The sequence below is a fragment of the Poecilia reticulata genome, linkage group LG5, assembly GCF_000633615.1.
Source record: "Poecilia reticulata strain Guanapo linkage group LG5, Guppy_female_1.0+MT, whole genome shotgun sequence".
NCBI lineage: Eukaryota > Metazoa > Chordata > Actinopteri > Cyprinodontiformes > Poeciliidae > Poecilia > Poecilia reticulata.
The window spans coordinates 17,563,939-17,580,818 of NC_024335.1; the positions used below are offsets into that span (position 1 = coordinate 17,563,939).

The 16,880-nt window shown below is 39.9% G+C and overlaps 2 protein-coding genes across 2 annotated transcripts in view; both read right to left on the reverse strand.

Moving 5' to 3' along the window:
* Positions 1–1,934: 1,934 nt before the first annotated feature.
* LOC103465030 (interferon-induced GTP-binding protein Mx-like) lies at positions 1,935–12,619 on the reverse strand. The gene is made up of 12 exons (XM_008409529.2): positions 12,163–12,619; positions 11,476–11,613; positions 11,220–11,374; positions 10,922–11,060; positions 10,640–10,838; positions 10,469–10,547; positions 10,265–10,387; positions 10,033–10,174; positions 9,753–9,911; positions 8,339–8,415; positions 3,507–3,713; positions 1,935–2,831 (listed from the first exon to the last, which is right to left on the reverse strand). Exons 1-12 carry the CDS (start codon positions 12,347–12,349, stop codon positions 2,571–2,573), a joined length of 1,866 nt encoding a protein of 621 aa, XP_008407751.1. The 5' UTR covers positions 12,350–12,619; the 3' UTR covers positions 1,935–2,570.
* Positions 12,620–13,530: 911 nt separating this feature from the next.
* The window catches only part of synpra (synaptoporin a), a 13,557-nt gene continuing 10,207 nt past the window's right edge, over positions 13,531–16,880 (reverse strand). Inside the window, exons 3-6 of the mRNA XM_008409527.2 lie at positions 16,048–16,172; positions 15,701–15,899; positions 15,342–15,533; positions 13,531–14,979 (exon numbers count right to left, since the gene is read on the reverse strand). Of these exons, the coding sequence (XP_008407749.1) occupies positions 14,728–14,979; positions 15,342–15,533; positions 15,701–15,899; positions 16,048–16,172 (768 nt within the window). The 3' untranslated portion in view covers positions 13,531–14,727. The remainder of the gene's footprint in view (positions 14,980–15,341; positions 15,534–15,700; positions 15,900–16,047; positions 16,173–16,880) is intronic.

Here is a 16,880-nt window from a genome sequence, read left to right on the forward strand (position 1 = left end):
AGTCCCGCCCGCCGTTCCTCGTGATGGCTGACATTCGGTGCTAGGCTAAGCTACACCGACTTCATGCACACTAACCTTGTAACAATAGTGTGGCGGATGATGGAACAGTCCAATACCAGTTGCCCTTCCCTGCAGTCGCCATTCCGGTACTTTCTACTATTAACAAATGCCACGATCAAACGCAGAGAAAGGCGACTGCTACCGGGCTGCTCGTCTGGGCTGTTTTGACAAGTAGAAACGGTAATGACGTCACGCGTGAGACGTTAAAAAAAACAACTTAGCAAATAAATTATCTCTGCTGTGTGAATAAAATAAACTTAGCACTTTATTCACACAGCAGAATAAAGTGACCCTTTTTTGACGTAATGCAACCTGTATCTGATATCTTTATGACAGTCTGAACTGCACAGGTTGGATTCTTTTCGAATGTGACCTATATCCGATACCTATCCGATTCAAATGCGACCTAACGTCCAAGCCGCATTCATCCTAACTGAACGTCACTGATACTTAAAATCTGCATCCTAATACGCACAAGTAGGAAGAAAAACAACTATGACGGACTATAATGAGGATTAAGTTGTTAATATGCTGCTCCAGTTGGACAACAACTTCAAATATGTAAGCTAAGCTTCTTCATCTTTTTATGGTGGTTGGTAGAACACTGAGAACGTTGACGCTATTGCGCCCTCTACTGCGCATGCGGGACACTTTCAGGTCGTTTGCCCGTTAAGACTGCAGAACACATACAGGTTGCATATGTGTGGCCCGGGAAAAAAAAATCCGCTTTGACAAAAAAAATCGGAATTGGGTCACTTAAGGCTGCAGTGTGAACGCACCCTAAATTTTGTCACACCCTCATCAAAGCCAAAGCCTGCAGTTCATGTATTGGAGAAATAATTAAATGTTAATGACATTTGAGGATATTTTTTAAATGTTTTTTTTTTTTTTTATCTTTTATGCGGCCCAGCTTCACCCAGACTCTGCCTCCAGCGGCCCCCGGGTAAATTGAGTTTGAGACCCCTGCTTTTGTTGACTCCTTTTTAGTTATTATTGTGTTGTAGCAAGTTGTACCACAGGGTGTTGCACTTTCCCTGTGGTCTAAGCCTCCACTAAAGGGAAGCTGGCAGTAGAGTTGCTAGGTGCCACCTTCCTTGGGGGGCCAGGTCTTTGCCGAGTTCACGCTCTTGGGCAACTGATTTTGGTAGGTTTGGAGGAAAACTGTTAGTAAGATAATTACAGTTTTAAACATTTAGTATATACTTATGTGGACATGCAATTTTAGTCAAGAAGAGATGAAAGCAATGAGAGCATTTACACTGCTTGAACTGCATCTGCACGGCTTTGCACCAGAGAGCCGTCCTCCAAAATTAGAATAGATTATATTTTTGTTGGTGTTCTGACTTTCTGTGCTAACGATTGTGGTGTGCTTGCGCAGCGGAGCGGAACCAGGTGCAGTGTAAATTACGGAATATTATATTTTCCTGTTTTGCATTTGTAAAAACATTTATTTATAAAGTCAAACAATATTAGGGGAATTTTTTTTTAATGAATTAGAATCAACTTTACAAAACTGAAATGAATGCAAAATTGACAAAGACCAAGTTGAAGTACAGTAGTATTTAAAAAGTGATTAATGTAAAATTTCAACCCTTCTTTGTTTGCTTTATTCAATTCTAGGCATACATTCGAAAAAAAGGCAAAAGGCAAACAGTCACATAAGGCGAGATAAAATTACCAAAAGTAAATGACAAAAGCCACACACTTTCTTTCCACAATAAGCTACTATTTGACACAAATTCCAAAAAACCATTGAAGTTTAAAACAAAGCAATTTATTTGTTTCTATCAACTTTTTAAATAGATTCTTAACATTTAGTTTTATAGAAAAATTATTAATTGACCAAGCCAAGTATTTTTTGTCACAGAATAAATACCATATTTTTCGAACTATAAGCTGCTACTTTTCCCCCCACGCTTTGAACCGTGCTGCTTATTACCCCGTGCAGGTTTTATGTGGATTTTTTTCTTCAACCACCAGGGGGCTCTTCAGCAGGAAGTGACTCATTGGAAGTCAAAATTATAAATCAAAGAAGAAAGCGCTGATTTTCATAAGCACATGCTACCAGCAGGCTCGACAGAGAAATGTTTTCAAACTCATACCCATTCATCATGGGAACAACACGAAGAAGTTCATATGATGCAGCTTTTAAGTTGAAGGCTATCGATCTGGTAGTACAGATCGATAGTCGCTGCACATAAGCTCGGCGTGAACGATTCCATGGACGCATTCCTCTGCTGCATCCTTGTGGAAAACTGAGAGCGGCAGAGATACCAGCGGCTTATAGCCTGGTGTGGCTTATATATGTACGTTTCCAGTGTTTTTTTTTTGTTTGTTTTATAAACTTTGTGGGTGCGGCTTATAATAAGGTGCGCTCTACAGTCCGGAAAATACGGTAAATATTCTACAAAAAAATCTCACAAAAACTTTCCAAAATGTACACACATTACCACTATGCAAAACATTTCCTAAATATTCATAAAGTAAAAGCTCTGATTTCACGCAACACACTAAGCTTCTGTTGTGCTGAAGTCGTACATGTTCATGCTGAATTCACTTAGCACGATGCGTGCCTTGGAGAGACGCCCGATGGATTTCTGCAGGCGGATTCTGTGGTCTTTTATGCCTCCGTCCTCCTGGAGCAGCAGCTCCATTTTCTCCTTGTCTTGAAGCATCTGCAGCATGTCTCTCTGCAGCTGAACGGCAGACTCCTGCAGCATCTGGTACTGGATCACTAGTGGGATCTGGTCGGCCAGACGCTGACCAGCAATCTGTGGTTGATGGAGGAGAGAGTAGAGGTGTAAGATGTAGCCCTTGAGCATCGCAGGAGCATAGCGTCCAGCTTCTTGGTCTGGGAGTTAGACTTCACATTAACTTCTCATAGGAATGTGTTTTATGACTGAAACTTCTTCATGACAGTATAATTTTGAGATTGTTAAAAAGTACTTTTAAAGTACAGATTTCAAATAGATGCTTTTTTTCTTTTTTAGCAAGCAAGCATCTCTCTGATGCTTCAAAGTAGCAATACCCAATCTAATCTCTGGGAACTGCTCCTGGTCATAATTAAGCCTTTATTTTTTTAATGTTAGTATTGTAGTTTCTGACTGGACTGTTGTGTTCTTTGTCTACTGTGACTTTTATGTTAGCCACAACTCCAGAAGACATTATTTATTTTTTTTAATATTCTGTCTATTTTTATTCAAACAAAATGCAAAACCATATTATGGATCAGACCCATTACTTTCTTAATCTGACAAAAAAGAAAAGTGAAAACTCATTAAATCGATCATAATCACATAAATAAAACTGTAAATAGCATTTTAATTGATACAAGCAATGCAAAAGTAACAATTTTGTTGTTGTCTGAAATGAAAGGTCTGGTTTCAACAACACGTAAAATGGTTTGATTAATTATTAAATGGGCAGAAGTCTTCAGTAAATCTTACTTGGTAGTAGGATTTCAGGTGTCTCATCATCTCCTTCAGGTTGGCTCCAGTTTCGTTATTGATGGGGCTTTCTTCTCTCTTCCTCTTCCCCAACTTCTTGCTGTATCTGCAGTCCTGAGTGTAGACAATCAGCTCCATCTTAAACTGGGTCCGCAGCATGGACTCCGCCAAGGCTTCCTTGTCGTTACCGATGGCTTCGATCTTCATCTGAAACACACATGAGGTTTCCTGTAGACATGTTGTTCACTCCTCCATAAGGTAAAACAAAACTACCGTATTTAGAATTACTGGAATCTCTTCATAAAGAATTTACCGTGCTAAAAATATTGCTTTCAATAGAGCATGTGGTGCTCTTGTCAAACTTGATTTAACTCGAAGTGTGCGAGAAATACACATGAGGAACTCCAATTGCAGTTGCCAGTCAACAAAAAGAAATGGTGTCCAAACCACTCCACCCTACATTCTTACATTCTTAAAAGTCATGTAAAATAGTCCAAACCTACAGTAACCAAAATACAAACTATTGAACCACAGTACATCAGAGACCCGCTTCAACCTTTCCAGGCCACTCAGGTCTGCTGGTTCTAACCTGCTCAGAATCCACAGAGCTGGAACCAAAGAACATGGAGAGGCAGCATTCAACTTCTATGCACCACAAAACTGGAACAGACTTCCAGAAAACTCCAGACCAGCTGAAACATCGAGGTCCTTTAAATGTAGACTAAAACCCAACCTGGTTAGAGTTGGTTTTGAACCATAATACAGGAAACATTGACCAACATCTTGTTTTGTAATGATGGCAATTGGCAAAATGTAATGTTTCCTGATTGTCCCAATTGTTAACTGTGTGATGACTTTGCATGTTTATGTTTTTATGATGTAAAGCACTTTGAACTGCCTTGTTGCTGAAATGTGCTGTACAAATAAACTTGACTGATTGATTATTGGTAGGATTATGACACATATGGCCCCAGCTGTCAAGAGACTTAGTGTGTGCTTAGGCGTGGGTGTCGATGTGGCTGTGTGTGTGTGTGCGTGTGTGTGTGTAGGGGTGTGTGTGCGTGTACATGCGCGTGTGTGATCTTTTGGTCACAGGATCTTTGGCTGATTTGTGTCTGGCTCTGTGCCTATTTTCCATCAGCTGATTACCTGCTGTGGATTTAAGGAACTAAGAAACAACCAGTGTGTCTGATGATCAGCCATTCTGGTTGAGTCAAGCCATGGCTCCTCCCTTACCTTCTGTGTGGAAACTGATTCCTGTTTCTTTACAATTTACAGGGTTTTTCTGTGCACGCAATGACCCTCAGTCACTCGCTACTTTTACATCACTAGAAAGAGGAATAAAAAGAAATTAATAAATAGATAAAAAGTAAAGATAAAAACATTAAAAACATCGAAGACATCAAAACCCGCACTCTAACCCTAATTTAGCCATAGGCAACTCTAAACAGGTGGGTTTTATGTTGAGATTTAAAGGCACTCAGTGTTTCAGCTGTTTTACCGTTTTCTGGAAGTTTGTTCCAAATTTGTGGTGCGTAGAAGCTGAATGCTGTTTCTCCTCGGTTGGTTCTGATTCTGGGGAGGCAGAGCAGACCAGAACCAGAAGATCTGAGGGGTCTAGACGGTTGGTACAGCAATAACAGATCTTTAAGGTATTGTGGTGCTAAACCGTTCAGTGATTTATAAACTAACATCAGTATTTTAAAGTCTATTCTCTGAGCTACAGGAAGCCGGTGTAGGGACTTTAAAACTGGTGTTATGTGCTCTATCTTCCTGGTTTTAGTGAGAACCCGAGCAGCAGCATTCTGGATCAGCTGCAGCTGTTTGATTGATTTATTAGTCAGACCTGTGAAGACGCTGTTGCAGTAATCAATGCGGCTAAAGATAAACGCATGGATGAGTTTCTCTAGATCGCGCTTAGACAAAAGTCCTCTAATCCTGGAGATGTTCTTCAGGTGATAGAAGGCCGACTTTGTGACTGTCTTAATGTGGCTCTGAAGGTTCAGGTCAGAGTCCATCACTACTCCCAGGTTTCGGGCCTGATCGCTGGTTTTCAATTGTAATAACTGAAGCTGTGCATTGATTCTGGTTCGCTCCTCTTTAGGTCCAAAGATAATAACTTCAGTTTTGTTTCTGTTCAACTGGAGAAAGTTTTGGCACATCCACATATTTATCTGTTCTAAGCATCTATTCAGTGATTGGATGGGTTCAGAGTCACCTGGTGACATCGTGATGTAGAGCTGTGTATTATCTGCGTAGTTATGGTAGCTGATCTTATTTCCTGTTATAACCTTGAACCAGTGGGAGCATATAAAATTTGAAAAGAAGGGGTCCTAGGATTGAACCTTGGGGTATCCCACATGTGACCTTTGACCTCTCTGATGAGAAGTTTCCGATTGAAACAAAGAAATCCYTGTTCTTTATGTAAGATTCAAACCAGTTGAGCACTGGACCGGAGAGTCCGACCCAACTCTCCAGTCGATTCAGTAAAATGTCGTGGTCAACAGTGTCGAAAGCTGCACTGAGCTCCAACAGAACCAGCACTGTGGTTCTCCCACAGTCTGTGTTTATATGGATGTAATTGAACACTTTTACAAGGGCCGTCTCCGTGCTGTGGTGAGCACGAAAACCAAACTGGAAGGAATCAAAGCGATTCTTTATTGTTAGGAAGTTCATTGTTTAAAAACTGCTTTTTCAATCATTTTGCTGATGAATGGGAGGTTGGAGATCAACCTGTAAATCTGCAGTAGTGATTTGTCCAGATTGTTCTTTTTTTATTAGTGGTTTGATAACTGCTGTTTTCAAAGCCTGGGGGAAAACGCCTGAAGAGAGCGATCAGTTTACTATTTGGATCAGATCAGTAGCAACAACAGGCAGGACTTTCTTAAAGAAATGTGTGGGTAGGACATCCAGACAGCAGGACCAGGAGCTTAATTGACTTATAATTTCTTCTATGGTTTTATAATTAAGTAGTTGAAATTGGGTAATTTTTCCTGCATTTGTTTTGTTTGGGCACAGCATAAGTACTGGCTTTAGAGTGGATGTGCAGATTAGTCCACTGATCTTTTGAATTTTCTCAGAGAAGAAGCTGGAGAACTTGTTGCAGGCAGCATTAGATTGAAGTTCAGGTGGCGACATCATAGGAGGATTTGTGAGCCTGTCAACAGTAGCAAATAAAGCTCGAGCATTGTTAATGGTTTTGTTTATGACATCTGCAAAAAAAGCCTCTCTTGCATGTTTTAGTGTTGTGTGATAGTTACGTAGTCTTTCTTTGTAGATGTCATATTAAACGTGCAGTTGAGCTTTACGCCATTTCCGTTCGGCCCTACGGAAGAGTTGTTTAGCAGATTGAACTGTTTGTGCATTTCTCCATGGAGATTTCTTCCTACCAGTCACAACCTTCACTTTAATGGGGGCTATATAATCAATGATATCTGAAACTTTGCACTGAAAATCATCTACCAACTTATCTACGTCATAATAGCTTAAGGGCGAGGAAGAAGAGTAGATTTGATTAAATGTTTCTGCTGTGTTTTCTGTGAAAGTACGTTTTGTGATAGTAGCTATTTGTCCAAGTGGGTTAACAGATAAAGAACTGTCACAGCAAAATGATCCGACAGGGCGACATCAGTTACAGAGACATTGGAAATATTCACACCCTTACTGATAACCAGGTCCAGTGTGTGTCCCTGAGTGTGTGTTGCTTGTTTGACATGTTGTGTTAAACCAAAACTCTCTAATATATTACAGAACTTTTTTGCCCCTTGCTCTTGGGGGTTGTCAACATGAATGTTGAAATCACCGACAATTATTAAACAATCATAATCAATACATATGAGAGATAGAAGCTCATTCAAGTCCGTAAAGAAATGTTCCACATATGTTGGAGTTTTATATAAAGTTGGTGTAAAAGTCCGTTTGTGGCCTTTTACCTCAATTCCAAGATACTCAAAAGATGTAAAATTACCCAATAAGATTTTACTACAATTTATGGTATTCTTAAATATTGAAGTCACGCCTCCTCCTTTTTTCCTGATTCGCAGGTTTCCAATCCATTCTTTGGACCACACCACCAAACCTTGATTTGTCACATCTCCCCTGAGACAAACAGGAAAAGCCATATGCACACACACTCATATGTAAGGACAATTTAGTGACCTATTAAACTAACAGTCATGTTTGTGGACTGTAGGAGGAGGAAGCCAAATACAGAAAGAGAAACCACACATGCACAGGGAGAACATGCAAACTCCATACAAAGTTCTTAGGTTGAGATTCAAACTCAGGACCACCTTGCTCCAAGACAACAGTGCTAAAAAACGCAGTCGAACATCTGTTGAAGTAAAACATCTCCACTTTCATTGTCCTTCAGAATTCAAACCTCGCTGAACATCATTTTCAACCAGGACCCCCCGCCCCCACATTTCTCAACATCAAGCCCACCATTAAACGTTAAACCAACACTCCAAGACCGTTCGTCCCTCACTTCTAGTTGGTATCTTCTCCACACCTCGGCTAAACCCAGAGACCAAGGCTCCCTTTCTTCAGCACATTTATTTATTGTAGAAAAAATGTGTAATTGCCAAACAAAAAAAGTTGACTGGACATATGGTACCCCAAGGAGGCCTTTTGAAAATGTATCTGTAAGCCAAAGCTTCAACAGAAATCCATAAAGCTATCTGAAGTACATGTATGTTTACTGTTTAAGTTTTATTCCAGTTTTTAAATACACTTAATCGATCAAATTAAGATAATTTATTTGCAATGGTGTCTATATATATTGAAATTTTTGATCTATCTACGACATAAACAAGAACAACATAAGACAATACCTTAGCAGTTCTGATAAGGTTAGGCAGGCCAACCAAGCTCCTCTGGGCCAATCCAAACAGCTCTTTCTTCACAAGTTCTTTGGATAAACAAAGCAGACAAGTTTAAAATTGTATGCAAAGTCTGATAACTTATTTGTAGTCCATTATGATAATCCTAATTTAATGAAGTGCGTTTACATTTGAATTTCTGCAAGTTCAATTTCAGACCTTTCAAAACCTTTTAATTGTGATTAAAATGTTTTTTAACCAAAATTACCTATCAAAAAGAAGTATAAAAATTAATGTGACTTGAGTAATTTTAACTTTTTCTCCTTCTGTATTTAGTAAGTAGGTTACTAACAAAGTTTTTTTTCCCCCTCCAGCCATTGAGATACTTCAAATATTTGAAATACTAATCAGCCTTACTGCACACTTTCCTATGACTAGCCAGTAACCTAGCAACAATGTTTTATTTTAAACACACGAAACCAGTTTGATGAGCATAATCCTTTTAAGAATGGCTGATTGTTGGAGAAACAACAATCAGTGAGTTGTTTCTTGTTAACAACTCACAGTGTTCGAATCAACACTTATCAATTTGGTTTTTCAGGCAGAATGTGCCAGATGTCACAGATGCACAATATAATTTATTTAACACCCATAGAAAATATCTTAGCATATCTGTGGACTAAAAATACCTGAACTTATTTGACTACATGCCATGCTCCATGCAACATGGAAGTGTAGTAATGTACTGTGTAGTTAAAAGTGTCATTGTGACGACACTCACAATCGAGCAAAATATAGAACTGGAGAAGAGTCACTGAAACCGAAGAGTCTGATCTGGGACGATTGCAGATACACCAATCAGAATTTTGTAGCTGATATCCAATATCCTGTTTTTGTTGATACTGACTTTATTTAATTTTTGACCTATTTCCTATATTGAGGTTCTTTGTTGCAAATTTAGATAGGATGATGATTGACGAGTATCGCTGGAAACACAAGTTAACCATCTTATGGCTCAAATATTTCTAAAACTAGCCAAACTGTGATGCTGTCAGTCAATTGTGTAGAACCAGTGGCTTTAAAAAGTGCACTTTGTAGGCATTGTCTGTGTCAGTAGTGGTAAAATATCTGTTTTAATCCCTTCGAAGCTCTCTGTACTTGACTGTATGAGAAGATCTTTATAAAATCCTGAAAATAGCCAACGCTGAATGTTTTTCACTCAGTAGCAAAGTCCACATTTAAGGATGTTGCTAGGTGAATTTCATATGGTGTATTGATTGACTGGACAAAGTTCAGATTTTAGGTTTCTGATCAGCCATTATCCACTCAAGTCAGGCCACAATGAAATTGACCAATTCCGGTCATTATCCAATTTCTCTGTGCATATCCAGTCTTTGAACTCACTGGAACATCACAAACAGCATACCTGCCACTTCCTTTAGTTTTATGATCGCAGGCTCCTCCAGCTCCTTGATCTGCTCCTTCACCATGGCTTCAAACGTCTTGTAGTTGATGAAGCCTGGGAGCTCTTTCCCGCGGTACTTGCGTTCATACTGAGCCACCTCCTTCTGAATATTCCAGTTGACTGCAAGAAAATCCAAAGTAAAATCACATCATGTAGTATTTGGAGCTCTAAATCAGAAAAATCAGAAACAAAAAAACAGATTATCATTTAGAGACATTTTAATAGCTTGTGAATCACTTACATGTTGTTCCGGAGTTATCAATAATTGTTTTCAAAACAGCAAACTGTTGTCTGAGTATGGAGAATATCTTGGACTTGTATCCACATTTTATGTCCTCCCCTTTGCTGAGGTAAATGGCATCCTGTGTGAATGCCGTCACCCTCTAAGATAAAACGATGGAGTGAAAAAACTCCGTTTTCGTAACACTCTTACTTCCAACATGTAAAAACAGACAGCCAGCCGTTAAACTCACATCGATAAGGAAACCAAGTCTCTCAGTGCAATCAGATGGTGGTCCACAGCCCAACTTGTCCAACTTTGCCTGAGTCTCTTTCAGTTTAGTCTCCATCTGCTTTTCCAGTTCAGGTAGAGATCTCTGTAGATAGGATTGGATGAGTTAAAATATCTAAAGTAATTCAAAGGTAGCTATTGAACTTATTATGAGAGAAATATTGACCTGGATGTGATTCACAAGCTCCAGTGTGAGTTTCTCTGCTAATTTAGGGATGGTGGCCAGACCATCATATAACAGAGTCCTTCAGGACATACAAGAAAAGCAATGATTTACATGTTATTCTGCAGCCTAAATTAAGTTGCTTTGTAAAATTCTCAAAATAAATACACTTACTGGAAATGCGAATGATCATTAAAGAAGGTGTTCTCTCTCTCGATTGCTTCAGCAAGAGACAGATTCTCTAAAATCTCCTGCTGGCCCCTGCATTTGACAATCATGTAGCCCTTCTTCAGAGGGACGACTTTATTGCGGACTGTTTTCACCACCATGTCCTCTGTGCCTTTGTCCACCAAGTCAGGCTTAGTCAGAATACCTGAGGGACAAGGGAATACTTAGACGCTGAGGATTTTGTTTTTATAAGCTGTTAGGAGATGTTGCAAAATGATTTCTTTTTACCCAGAGTCCTCTCTCCAAACAGATCAACCTGTTTAGCCATTTGTAAGGCCTCTGTGGTCGCTATGTCCACATTGGATGGAACCACCACCAGACTGATGGTTTCCTGTTTTTTGATGTACTTCTCGATGAGTCCCTTTATCTGAAATTTCCAGTTGAAATATTTTAAATGTGCTAAATGGTGACTACATGACAACAAGTGTGACAAATTATCTGTAAACAGAAACGTATATTCTGCCAAACATCTAAACCCGTTTCACCCTATGGGCAACACCCCTGAGGAAACATAAAAGAGGCTGACCTGATCACCGATTCTCTCGTGCTGTCCCTCCACAGCCACCCTGGCGATGCCAGGAAGATCGATGAGAGTCAGGTCAGGAACATTCGGGGAGCCGATTTCCAGAGAAATGAGTTCAGCGCTGATCCCACTTCCCTTTCCAGCCATTTTATTCTGTGCTGGTGAGCAAGAAAATAGGTGGATGTTCTTGTAAGTAAACCCAACAAGATCTCAGGATCTCATTTTCAGCAATACATTTCTGAACAACAAAGTGTTGTACCTATTCTGATTTTTTTCTCCACAGTTGCAGGATCGTTTATCTCCTCAGTATGTTCTTGGTAACTGATCTTTCCATGCCAATCCTGGCCTTCTTTCTTTTTCTTCATCTTCAGCTCGAGGGGACATCTTGTAACAATGCCTGGATCAGCGATGAGTCAACGACAAAAGAAAGGCAACATATTAATTGTAAATCAGAGTGCTTTTTGTTTCCCTGTGTGTGAGCCAAATGAAGAAGAGTGTTTGACTGTAGCTGGTTATGAGAAAGCTAAGTCCTAATTATGAGATTCTTTTCATCAAAGTGGCAAAATGGTCTTCAAATAGGTTTTCAGATGCGTTTACTTTTTTATTTATTTATTTTTCCGTTAACACAGCTTGTGAAACTGATCCTATTTGAGTAGACAGGCTACCTGATTACCAAGGAAACTGAAATGTAGTGAAAGTTTCTCATTTACTCTCTGTTTGAAATTGTCAAAAAATAAAAATAAAAGAATGATGGATCATTATACCTCAATACATAGGTAAAATGTATTGAGTCCACCCGCCCCCCCCGCCCCCTCCCTTCTAATTCTGCATAAATATATGAGCAACTGTTTCAAAGTATAAAATTAATTTATGAGCCCATTTTGCCACCTGAGTTTCTTAATGTTATTATTTCCACATAATGTGTCTGTGAGCTTCTTTAACTCACCGCTTCCTCTTGGCAGAGCCACACCAGACAGCGCCTCCAGCACCGAACTCTTCCCAGAGCTCTGGTCCCCTATCACGGCTATGGCAGGCAGCGCCAGGTCCTTCTCCACTCCCAGAGAGCGGAGGGAGTCGATCAGGTCGATGCAGGGACGCACCTTCTCCTCATACTGCTGGTTCAGAGAATTCATTACGTGCGCGTCCGTCTTCTTAAAATGTAGAGATGGTCTCGATGGGGACAGTAGTGTTGCTCGTTGGCTGGTAAAAAACACTCTGCCCGCATAACAGGAAAGTAGCAGAAGCTGTAAGATAGGTTTCTATTTCCTAGGTACGTTTCGTTTGGTTGCAGGTTTTGTTTGGTGGTACGCTGTTGCAGGCTTTTAAAGCCAGAAGACCAAGTGAATTTTACTCATTGTCGTTAATGGTGAATTTTTCATTTCTGAATCTTTAAAAATAAATAAATAAAACATTGCCGCCCTACAGCTTGGGTATTTGTTTCTTACTTCATATTGTGCATTGTTAGAAAATATTTACAAGTATTTCTGATAGGAAATTGGACACGGATACCTCAAAAGACATAATAAAACATCATAAAAGGAGAACCCATTTATTTTGTGTGTCTTTATTGACATTTTAATAAAAATTACGTGTCGAGTTTTATTTTTTAAACCCTTCTCAATTGTTAATGGAGAAATCTTTCTCGGCGTTACATCAATCAGACCATTTTTCTGATGGTATAGTTTTGCATGATTTCATGATATTTATCCAACACTGACTCATACTCCACCCATCTCCACCTGTTATGTGATCGTCCATGCAGGTGGACAAATAAGTTAACATTATTTTTTGCAACCCATATTGTAGATCTGTCCAAATATTGCATGTAAGTAGACCTGATAACCGATTCTGCATGTTAACAGTGTGATGATTGTGCTTCAATATCTTGTAAAGTGGGTTTTAAGGAATAAAAAGCTGACCATAATTCATACAAGAACCACCACTACTGTTTATGATGTACGTTTCACTGTATCAGTCATCTGACTGACTTACTCTCTTCATATAGTGCAATTTATTTTTCTACGTCACGCTGATTTATCTCGTCTCAGCAGCTTTTGTGCATGTGTGGATGGCCCCACCTGCTGGTCACACACAAAACTGTCACTTTTCCTGCTTCTTTAAACATTGGGATTTTTTATTTTTTACTTCGTTTTCCACTTATAGTATTCCTTTTGCACTATGAGTGTTAATAAATTTGTAGTCCAATTAGCATAGACTGAACTCCAGAAGAAACACAAGTTGCTTAAGTTAAAACCGAGGCTGGAGGCTAAGCTAACAACTTCTTCTGAACAGAGACACAAAGATGAGCCACAGAACAAATTTGTCCATCTTTATTAGTGAGTCATGGGCTTGTGCACGTTAGATATGAGTGGCAAACTGTGTATAGACTTTTCGACAACAGTGCAAGTCACATGCTCAGACGGTCAAAACACAGGGCTGGAAATATCATAGTAAATGAACAGGAAGCCAAGCATTCCATTCAATGGTCATGACTTTACAACACTTGAACAGAACAGATGTTGTTTGTACAAAACTTCATAGTGTCATATTTTTTGGCATTTAGGTGCTTTTTGCAGGGCTTCCATCGTGTGTATGAACAGTGTGAAAATGCTTTTGAAACGTGTGTTTTAAGTAAAAAGGAGGAAAGTTGTCAAGGTAACTTGTATGAAGAGTGGCTTATATAGTTTACATCTTAAAAATATTCTTAAAACTGCATGGTAGCATCTGTGCAGGAGAAAATAAGCATTGGAAGTCAGCGCACATGGCAGAAGTTGCATATATTATAGGTTTCTTGTACAAACTTATTTTTTGTGGAGGATTTTACAGAATGCATTTGTTACTTGTGATTTTATTTTATTTTATTTTTTTTTACTTATTGGCATTATCAGACAAAAAGTCAGAGTTGCAGCTGTAAAATAATAATAAAAAAACAAAGCAGGAAAAAAAATACCTGAATTATGAATATTATTGGAATTAGAAACACCTGTTATCAAAATATATTCGTCATTACAAGAAAAAACATGACTGAATACCTGATTAGCTGTCAGTGATGTGTCAGAGCAGAGTAAGTTTTGTAAACTTTTACACTTAGAATGCATGTTTTATCTTTTTTGTTGTTGTTGTTTTTTCCTGGATTCACAGAGACCTCACTAGCACACAACGTCATGCACTTTAAAACTTTTACAAAGAGCGCTTTTCCCTCCGACACAGAGTGCAAACAAACTACTAGAACAGAGACGGCCAGTCAAAAACGGAACAAGTCGATAATCGAGCACGGAGAAACTGTTTTATGCGTTTCGAACTACTAGAAGGACAACATTCAGCTAACACAACCTCTGAAAGAGAAAGGGTGAGGGACTACGTCTAATGTTTTGTTCTACGATACCCAACTAGATTTTTATTTTTTATCTACAACAGGTGCACTCTGACTCCTTATGACCGTCTTTCTTTTTAACAGCATGCCTAGCCCCCTGACTGCCTTTGTTTGAAGATGCCGAAAGACAAGTCACGGCTACATCTGATTGGAGTAGGAGGTGGGCCCTCCCACCTGGCTGTACTCGGACGGCTGGTCGAAGCTCCCCTGGGTGTTGTAGCTTCCCGACTGGTCAAAGCCGCCCTGGTTGTAGGGCTGCTGGTCGAAGGTGCCGGCCTGTTTGTCGGGCGCGCTGCCCGCCAACCTGGAGCCACCCTTGTGCCAGCTGGTCTCCTTGAAGACAAACCAGATGTTTCCAGCCCACAGAACAAAATTGAGAAATCCAAACACCTGAGGGGAAAAAAAAGGGAGAGTTATACTTGGGCAATCATGAACCTTGAATCGTAAACCCTGGTTCCCCCCCCAAACTATGAGCAAGCTTTATTGTAGAAATAGATGACAAATAAATCAACTGTGACATTTTTATCACATAGTTGTAAAACTAAAAATTTGGTCTACATGATACAATGCTCGTGCATTCTGAAAGAATGTGTTAATGAACATGAAAGTTCAATCAAGAGGAGTGATTCAGTCAGTCTGAAAGACATTTTAATAAAATAGCTCACCTTTTATTCTGATATTGATAGAATTTAATCAGAAACCTTAACTCTAAAAGAAAAAATCTTGTTTCTTTTCTTTTTTTCCCAGCTTACCACCGAGGTGTTGAGCCCAGACCACTGAGGCCCGTGCAAAGAGCCGCACTTGTTAGTCGGGTCTTTGCAGGCTGGGATGAGAAGCTGCACCTCGTCCGGATCGGTGGCCACCTTCACATCGGACAGCGCCTTAGCCCAAGCAGAGGAGCTGACCAGCCACATGAAGGAAAACACCACTGTCACCACAAAGTCCTGAGGGAAGCAAAGAAGTACTCAGCTTCAACAGATTTACAGAATAAAAAAAACTTTTTCTTTTTTTATTTGTCAGGAAAAATGCATTTTCAATAGTGCTTTGTGTTCATTTACAAGAACAGCTGACGTAAAATGCGAAGGAACGAGTATGAGTTTATCATACTCACAATGAGCGGTCTTTGGCTGTTTTCGCGGTACTTATTCAGAAAGAAAATGTACACAACAGTGGCCACGAGAGAATACAGGAAGGAGAAAACGGCAATGGTGACGAAGAACTCAGCAGAGGAAGAATAATCTCCGGTGAGGAACACTCGCTCCGTCCTCATGGCCTCACACATGGGCGCTTCAAACGACACTTGGTGCAACCTGCCGCACACAAAGGGATGTTGTACTTCGCTACCACACATGATTATTAAAATTCTCCCGTCTTGGCTCTCAGACAAATATTGCGACTCTAAACAACAAAGAACACTGTCCAACTCACGACATGAGAAGGAATGTGTGCAACACTCACCTGAAAGGATAACCAAAGTCGATGCCGATATTCAGGTCGCTGCTGGCCTTCTCCATGCAGTCCACACTGACCCTGAGCTGCCCTGAGTAGCCACCGCATGTGGCGAAAGCGAAAATGGCAAAGAGCTGCAGAGACACACCTCAACATGTAAGAAACACTGACCAAAGCAACAGATCAAAGGCTGAGAACGCAGATAAGAAGTAAATCCTTGGAGAAAACCTGCTAGATGTTGTTAAGGACATTGCTAGAGGTTCACGTTACAGCAGGAGAGAAGCGGTTCAACATGAAGTCAGAGCTACAGTGGGATATGCGGTACAACGGCCTAGTCAAAGACAAGAGCTCAGTCCAACTGAGAATCCATGGCAAACTTGAAAATTGCCGTTTACAGATAATCCACATCTGGTCTAACTAAGATAGAACTAATTTGGTGAGAAGAACGGGAAAACGCTGGGTCTCTACATGCCACTGCACCGTCACAAATGATTAAGAAGACATATGAATGCTTTTGAAAGACACTGTCTGCAAAAAAAATTAGGTTGAAACGTCTGTTTCTGATACTTTAGGCATTTCAGGAAACGTTGTACACAGAAAAGATTTTATCTCAGGAGTCCTTAGAAAGGTTTTTGTTTAGATGTGGATTAAAGTTGCATTGGAAGTGTGAACAGGAGAACAAACCAACCCTCAATTTATCTCCTCTAAGCAGAGAGTTGTGAACTGCTTCACACTGGTAAAACTGAAGGGCAAAGGGCAATTGTCAAAGTCAGTGAAATGAACAGGACCTTCATCTAAATTAACACACACACACACACACACACACACACACACACACACAC

Excerpts from the sequence above, each read along its gene's own strand:
- LOC103465030 (XM_008409529.2), bottom strand. The coding sequence starts at position 12,349 with ATGAATTCTCTGAACCAGCAGTATGAGGAGAAGGTGCGTCCCTGCATC. Across the intron at positions 10,839-10,921 it reads GTTTGGAGAGAGGACTCTGG|GTATTCTGACTAAGCCTGAC; the intron begins GTAAAAAGAAAT and ends CTTGTCCCTCAG. Across the intron at positions 2,832-3,506 it reads ACCTGAAATCCTACTACCAA|ATTGCTGGTCAGCGTCTGGC; the intron begins GTAAGATTTACT and ends CATCAACCACAG.